The 8,505-nt window shown below is 44.7% G+C and overlaps 1 protein-coding gene across 1 annotated transcript; it reads left to right on the top strand.

The window, feature by feature from the left end:
• The first annotated feature begins 4,477 nt into the window (after positions 1 to 4,477).
• Positions 4,478 to 8,505, top strand: K441DRAFT_657816 (uncharacterized protein). The gene is made up of 9 exons (XM_067648242.1): positions 4,478 to 4,629; positions 4,684 to 4,730; positions 4,787 to 5,087; positions 5,151 to 5,237; positions 5,299 to 5,994; positions 6,045 to 6,471; positions 6,534 to 7,890; positions 7,941 to 8,335; positions 8,391 to 8,505. Exons 1-8 carry the CDS (start codon positions 4,627 to 4,629, stop codon positions 8,176 to 8,178), a joined length of 3,156 nt encoding a protein of 1,051 aa, XP_067505341.1. The 5' UTR covers positions 4,478 to 4,626; the 3' UTR covers positions 8,179 to 8,335; positions 8,391 to 8,505.

The following is an 8,505-nucleotide window of genomic DNA, read 5'->3' as shown; positions in this document are numbered from 1 at the left end:
TAGCTAAATGCCGCATTTATAATTAAGTATTAGCATTTAGTAGCTAAATACTGTATCTAGTAGCTAAATGCCGCATTTATAACTAAGTACTAGCATTTAGCTGCTAAATGCTATATCTAGTAGCTAAATGCCGCATTTATAATTAAGTATTAGCATTTAGCTGCTAGAAAATGCTAAAATAGCAGAAAAGTAAAATTAGATGCTAGTACATTTTTTTTCCTAATATAGAGGCTCCGTATAAAATTCTATATAAAGTTCCGCACGAAGTTCCGTACGAAGCTCTGCGCGAAGCTCTACACAAAGCTCTACACGAAGCTCTACACGAAGCTCTACACGAAGCTCTATACGAAGCTCTACGCGAAGCTCTGCACGAAGTTCTACACGAAGCTCTGTACAAAGCTCTGTACGCAGTTCTGCACGAAGCTCTGCACGAAGCTCTACACGAAGCCCTGCACGAAGCTCTGCACGAAGTTCTACACGAAGCTCTGCACGAAGCTCTATACGAAGCTCTGCACGAAGTTCTACACGAAGCTCTGTACAAAGCTCTACACGAAGNTCTGCACGAAGCTCTATACGAAGCTCTGCACGAAGCTCTATACGAAGCTCTGCACGAAGCTCTACACAAAGCTCTGCACGAAGCTCTGTACGAAGCTCTATATAAAGCTCTTATATAAAGCTCTGCACGAGGCTCTATATAAGGCTCTATATAAAGCTCTGCGTACAGAGGCTCTGTATAAGGCTCTGCGCGAAGCTCTGCGTATGGAGGTTCTATATAAAGCTCTGCGTACGGAGGCTCTACACGAAGCTCCGCATTGGGTCCCCGCTATATTCCCAATAGCCTCTACACGTGCCTCTGCTAAGTATACCCCCTATATACACCTAGGTAGCCACCTTATTTTTTACCCTTTCTTCCTTATATCCTCCCTACCTAGGGGGATACCAGAACGACAGCTAGTAGACGACTGTTACTAAAGCCGGACGACCGTTGCCGGAGCTAGACGACCACCGCTGGAGCTAGATAACCGTCACTAGAGCCACACGACCGTTGTTAGAGCTAGACGACCATTGTCAGAGCTAGACGACCATCGCTAGAGCTAGATGACCGTCGCTAGAGCCAGACGATCGTCGCCAGAGCTAGATAACCGTCGCTAGAGCTAGACAACCGTCGCCGGAGCTATATAACCGTCGCCAGAGCTATATAACCGTTGCTAGAGCTAGACAACCATCGCTAGAGCTATATAACCGCCGCTAGAGCTAAACAACCGTTTAAATAACCAGCCAGCGAACACTATAAACGATTTAATTAATTGATCGAATTAAGGTAATATAGACGGGTAGGTATAGATAGGTAGGTATAAATAGGTGGGTATAGATAGACAGACAGACAGATAGATAAATAGATAGATAGATAGATAGACAAATAGACAGGCGGAGAGGTAGGTAGGTAGGCAGGCAGGCGGGTAGGTAAATAGGTAGGTAGATAGGCAGGTAGGTAAGTAGGTAAGTAGGTAAATAGGTAGGTAGGCAGGTAGGCAGGTAGGCAAGTAGGTAGGTTAGTAGATAGGTAGGTAAAAGAGAACCATCGCTATATATTAAATTATTTAAAATAATATAATTTTGCACTAACTATATAAACTAAGCAAATACTATTAAGTATATAGGAAGAGCAAGATATATAGAATGCGCGAGGAGGGTATTATATACAGAATGCACAAGGAGGGCATTATATATTAATTGCGCATTAAGTGCACAATGCGTAATTAGCTGCACTGTATTATTAAATACGGCAGTTAGCTGCACTATATTATTAAATACAGCAGTTAGCTGCACCGCGTTATTAAATACAGTAGTATACGGTAGTATACTGCATTGCATTATTAAATACGGCAGTATGCCGCACCTTAGTTGATACTATACGCTACACGTTATAATGCGCGGAATGCGCATTTGGCCGCTAAATGCTGCCAAATGCTGCAAAAATGCTGGTAAATTTTTTCCTAACGACGTTAATTCGGGTCTAATTGTTATCGATAAGATCTAGCTAATTAATTAAACTATATTTAACGCCCGTACTTAGAAATACAAAGCTTTTAATAGAGGCTAAACTCTATAGTATTTTAATATATAAGCTTATTCTTTAAAGTTGAGTCGCTTAATATAAGGTTACTAGCACTTATCCTTTTTATAGAAATTCTAGCACGATTAGAAGGCATTGTGGTAGGTATTTATACGTTTTTAAAAACGGTGTTCCCGTAGGGACTACTTACTCATTGGACCCTAACGTGCTAAGGGATACTGTATTATCCCTCACGTCTCCCTTAGAGGTTTTTTATACCTATATTATAGTATTAGTTTATCTAGACCTAGATGGGGACCGTATTAGACATTAAATAGAATTAATAGAATACCCTTTAGAAATCTACCTTTAAGTTCCCCTTATAATTAATTAGCTTTAGGTATATACTATAATACTAAGTAATTGTTAATAATTGTTAATTAATACCTTATTAATACTTTCGAAAACTAGCCTAGAGCTTAGATATAGTTTTATCAACTCATTCTAAGAGCAGTTTAGGGAATCTCTTGGAGATCTATATTCGTAATTAGTAATGCTTAAATAAAGGTTTAATTTCTTTGCAGTTCCATGCAGTGTATCAACATGACAATATCCCTCTTCAACCAACTCTGTTTGCCTTTTTTACACCGGTTTGCGTTCCGAGAAAATGCACGTTTAGCTGCCTAGCCTTAACATACGTGATGCCGATCTCATCTAGAGTCCTTTAGCGACATACTTACCTCCTTTTTCCAATTGTGGAAGTATACAGACTTTCTTTAGTTGGCATGCAACCCTGTGACACACCCTTGCCGACTTCCAGGATAGGTTTAGGCATATGCTACCTAGGTTTCAGAGCCATTGGTCGCATAGATATACACCCTGGCGCATCCGGTTGAAAGCGCGTGTTGATCACGCTAATCAAAATGCGTATATTTATACCTAAAAAAGGGTAAAAATACGTTAAAATGGCCGTGCGTATTACTTCAAGGGGTATAAACTCTGCCGTTTGATCGCTAAGATCAACACGCGCTTTCAACCGGATGCGCGAGGGTGGGTGTAAATGCCTTGCGCGTACAGCAAGTCATTCTTACCCCGCACAGCCCCCGCTCCCGGGCAGGCATGACGACGCCTCAGCAGATCTGAAGCTTCAACTTACATTAAGGCTGGTGCGTGTGAAGGCCAAGGCCTTACCAGCGGCTGGCTCCTATACACGCCTCCAAAAGCCGGTAGAAGAATACCTTAGAGTAAATCGTATCTAATTTTGGCTAATCTAGTGCATTTATATAGTTTTGTGTAGAAGTTCATCTGTCCTTCACCAAACTGACGTCCTACGAGAGTTGGACCGTGCGCGAACACCAGAATCAAAAGTACGTGTATGGTCACAGAGCCTTGACCCTATTGATTCTATTGGCCAGCCCTTATCGATAACAGTAGGACGAAATGCATCAGGGAAAGGGATAGTTTATCCTTCCTTTTTTTTATAATTGAGAGACCCTCAACTGAAGAGGAATGATAGTGACACTTTACCGGGGCGGCAGCAGGAACCCCGATCGGCGAGGATGGAAAGATAGCGAAAGCCAATTATAATCAATATTCCTTATGTAGCAGCGATCGCTGAAGTTTGCTCAAGCGCAGGAGACAGTCGTAGCTGAACGGCTGCAGGCATTATCGCAGCCAGCGCAAGCGTAAATCTGGCAAACGCCAAGAAGCAGATAAAATTCTCGGGTAGGCCGATGGTGTCAGGGCCTGCAAAGTGCCAGATTGAAGAATGCCAGCAGGAGTGTTAGGCGTACGCATTTGCCGCGATTAATATTTGAACTGGCCGGAGTTGCTGCCAATCGAGGTCTGCAGTTTCTTTTCGCTCTCGCGGGAAACCCGAGTGAAAATACGGAACCGTGTAAACGGGCGAGTAGATTCGTGATGGCCGCTATTGTCGAAAACCCCTGAAACAAGGGGAATGTGGGCACATGAGTGCTTCGAATATTCATTGGAGAAATTCTATGGTTATTCTTCCAATCAGCTTTCGCTAAGACCATTCCGCTCGGGCGTGCCGTCATGCACGCCGAGAAGTCTGCGTAGGCAGCAATATTTGTGGCCTTTAGGCTTCCATCACTCTCCGGCGTTCTTGGATTCTTGGATTTTCTTGGCTTGCATGGTAGAATTTTTGATCGGTGTCAATAGTGAGCTGAAACTCTGTGGGCGTCCAGAAAAAGCTATATGTCGTGGAAGTACAGGCGCTCAGTGATCTATTTGGACTGGAGCGGCGTGGATCCGGCGTGGAGCGCCGCCGGAGCGCCAGTTTACGTTTATCAATTATAGGTTTAGCACTTTCCTATAATTGATAAACGTAAACTGGCGCTCCAACGGCGCTCCACGCCGGATCCACGCCGCTCCAGTCCAAATAGATCACTGCAGGCGCTAGAGTTTTAGATATATTTACAACTCCTGGAAGTCTCCCAGCTTCTTGAGCAGCACTTTGACATAGCCAACTATTAAATCACCATGTAATCATCGTTCAATGCTATTCTCTACCTCCATCCCTACTTTGACATAACAGTCTCTCAAGTCGAATGGTAAAATGTCTACTAGCTAAGTCCTCAAGTAAAGTGAAAGGCTGACTGTTACAGGCATACCCACAACAAGAACATCAAGGGCAATGGGGAGATGATCAAAGGTATTGCCTAACATAATCGATTTGCCACGCTTGATGATTGACATGTAAAATTTTAGAGAGGGCCGGCCACCTGTGCAAGGTTTCGAACGACGGCATCCCAACTATCATACACCGTATGGTGAGGATTACATTGAGGATCACAATCTGCTACAAGATCGCACCGACCCTACGTACATACCAAGACACGACAGGGCAACACAAACCCACGAGCCCGAAGTTCATATACTCCGACCAGTCCGCGCCAGTTCTCGCACATACCGCAATGAAACAGATAGAAGTGGAGCGCATCTTAGTGCTTCAACCCCCCAAAGTTCTCGCAAATCGTCTCTATCTCCATCTAGACAAATTGGATGGCAGGTGAGTTACTATGGAGATAGTCCTCTGTTCACTTTTGCAGTGGAGGATGTCTGATTTAGATAGCACCATGGAGAGATGCTACATACAGGTGACCCACCTCAAGCCTCGACAGTTCGCAATAGTCTATCAAATAGTTTCAACTCTCGGTCGGTAGGTATCCTCTTACGATCTCACCCCAGTATGTACGGATGCGAGCTAACATATTCTAAAGCCCATGGTTTCGAACCCTTCTGCAGCAGATGGGGAAACAAACGAGGCGCCAAGTAACTCTATCGTCAATTTGTATCCGGAAGAGGAAGAAAGCTTGTTAAATCGAGCAGCAGAATACCTTCAAATAAAAAAATATTTCGGGTGGGCTAATCCAAACTTTTTCCACGAACACGCGATCTACAGTTGGATCTATCCATACTCTTATCAACTTCCAGGTTGTTATAGTGCCGTCGAACTTCAATTAGAGGTCGGCAATGAGGAGACAGATACGGCCGAAAATAGTCCACTATTAGAAGAATTCAACAAAGATCCAGATGAGGAGGAGGAGGAATCGCGAGAAGGGAAAGACGAGGAGAAGATCGAAAGACGACGCCCAAGGAACGAGAATGGGGCAAAAATGATCAAGTACTTGGATGTTTTCCGACGAAAATTTAGAGGTAGTGCTGAGGACCGTTTCATTGATCCTATAGACGGACGACTTAGATGGCTCGTCGTACAGAGCACAAAGGAGAGTTACGATTTAAAAAATAAGACAACGTGGCGCCGTACATACATAAATAACGTCAGCCCTTACATAGTGCGGCTTGCGAACTGGCCACAATCAGTAAAGTACGGCAGGAGAGAGTCCTGGAAAAGGAAGGATTGGATTTATGCAGGGTTGCGTTGGCTTGTGAGCAGTATTGCGCTCTTAATTATGGTAAGCTCGACAAACACTTATAACGCTCAAGCTGACTTTGACTTTACAAGATGACTTATCCCACGGACGTAGAAGGTCAGGTTCGCAATAATGGATATTATGATTCCGTGCCTTACCGATTCTGGAGATACAAAAAGGTTTCAAGAAACATTTTCGAGGATAAGCGGATTCGAGCTCCGTCTCAAAGGTTAAGGATTCAGGAACCACGACTACTTTGTTTTCCTAAGTTGCGTACTGACGACAATCCGACCGGCAATTCTACAGTGGTTGAGTACAGATCGCGAAGTGAACAGGCAGGATCTTCACATGAAACGTCCCCTACAAGACTACCGAATACCATCAAGCCTTCAGCCACTCCCATAAGATATATATTTATCTCGTACACGGGAGGCAATCAGTTTTCGAGAGTATGTCCGCATGCTTTAAAAGCCATTGAGATGGACGATGGTAAATCGCTCTGTGGGGAGGGGGAGGGGTGTAAGTTGCATCCTTCCGCCGGTTTCTGATGGCGATCACTGATACCATCTAACATGATTTAGGTCGCCAATGTCCTCTTTTTGTGTCCGCGAGACCCGAGCTTGTTGAGCATTGCAGGATATATAATGCTGACAGTGATGCTCTTCACAAGATTGCAAGAGAAGCCGCAGCACAAGCTAATGTACCCGCTTACTGGACAGATCGCAACTGTATGGATCCGGACGAAAAGCAGCTGCAAAGCGATGTATATGATATATGCGACATTGTCCGTGGTGCTGAAGCACTCGTTGTAATTGTCGGAGAATCCAACAGTGAGCAGCCTTCGAAATGCGATGAATCCCTCCTGGAGGACTGGGGTGAAAGAATGTGGACTTGGCCAGAGGGTATCTTGGCAAAGCCTGGGAAGGACATACTCGTATACACTCGCAGCAAGAATTATCAAATGCCGATGCGAATCCCAAGGATGGAGTTCCCAGCTAAGGCGTGGCCCAGAGATCGAGATCGAGCCATACAGCTAATCGATCACTATGAGAATAACCTTGCTCTCACTCGCCTAGAACTTGTTGTCTTAGCGCTAGAATGCTTGCAACGACGTGCAAAATCCGGAACTACTCCGTTCTTTCCCGGTGATATGTCGTATGCCCTCATGGGACTATTACGCCAGAGACCAGACATTGATCGAAAGGATTCCGCTTTTCAAGCTTTCGCACGACTTTCACTTGCGAATGATAGCGACAAGCTCCTCGAGCGTATGATATGCATTTTACCAAAGGACCTAGATGAGTATACGGGCGACGACAAACACTACTGGGCAGCAATAGACGACTATTGGAATGTGAGGCTGTGGGATATAGACCCTTACTGTCAGATTGCTGGAATTGGGAATGGTGACACTGTGGTCATAGATGGTGCCTACGCCGCTACCATTCATTGGGACTCTTTCCAGCGCGTAGCAATCACAACGAAAGAGACATGGACACGGCTTATAAGCAGAGGCTTCCTCCGTGCGGCTCCTGGTTACATGTTTCTCGCCATTCTCGGCCTATCGCTAAACATAACGTCTCTAGTCGCAATTTCCCTCCCTTTTAGTATTATAGCAACGCTTTTATCTCCAATGCTGATTCTGCATACCTATGGAGGGAAAGCGTGGAATACACAGCCCTGGCTTTTCGGCTTTGAAGGTCATATGGATATCAAGGAGATCGAATCCTTGATATTCGGCTTCCACCAGAATCGACTGACATGGGCGCCGTACGGCAGCTCACTCTCGGAACATCGGCGCATGCAGGGCTTCTTAGATGACGAATGTAGGGGTATCGATCCGAAAAGGTTTTCTGGTTTCGCCAGGAAGCTTGAGGAAAGCAGAGACGCCGATAATGGCAAACCCCGGATTTTCACCATTGTAGACACTAATACTATGTAAAAACCCATTGGAGTGTTTCTTTATGCTCTTGCTAATGTTTTATTAGGACCGTAACGCTTTTTGAAGCCGAGAGGCCCCCTGTGGTGGCGCTTCTATGCGGCTCAGAAGGAGGAATGCAGCGCGCGGTAATGTGCTCCTATGACTGGCCTAGCCAAACTTTGTATCGGGAAACAGTTCTACGGATGGAGACCAGGGTATTGGAAAAGATGTCGAGAATTAATAGGGTAAACTTTGGCTTGAAGAGAAAAGTCGCTGGAGAATCACACAGGGTAGGCGAAATCTAATCTTATCGCGATACGGATTAGTCTGTTACGAAATGAATTAGAATCCTTGGCATGCAGATCCCCGATTTTTGCACCTAACCCAACGTGTAAAACCGTAAGATAGCCCATTTCCACGTTTAACGCGCTTTATTGTCAACATAACGTCTATTATTAGTTAGTAAGTTAAAGCCAACGTTACCCTACTATTTGCCCTATCTTAACACGTTTCCTAGTATTATAGTGCCTTATATTAACTGTTACGGCGCTGGTGGAAACTGATGGATATCGGTGGAAACTGGTGGATTGTGGCTGATGGATATCGGTGGATATCGGTGGATTATGGCGGAC

Source organism: Cenococcum geophilum (assembly GCF_001692895.1).
Source record: "Cenococcum geophilum 1.58 unplaced genomic scaffold K441scaffold_15, whole genome shotgun sequence".
In the NCBI taxonomy this organism is placed as follows: domain Eukaryota; kingdom Fungi; phylum Ascomycota; class Dothideomycetes; order Gloniales; family Gloniaceae; genus Cenococcum; species Cenococcum geophilum.
The sequence above is the reverse complement of the archived record's forward strand: the minus strand, read 5'-3'. Positions and strand labels throughout refer to the sequence as shown.

Coding starts and splice junctions, on each gene's coding strand:
- K441DRAFT_657816 (XM_067648242.1), top strand. Junction 5,238..5,298: donor ATAGTTTCAACTCTCGGTCG/GTAGGTATCCTC, acceptor CATATTCTAAAG/CCCATGGTTTCGAACCCTTC. Junction 5,995..6,044: donor GTATTGCGCTCTTAATTATG/GTAAGCTCGACA, acceptor TGACTTTACAAG/ATGACTTATCCCACGGACGT.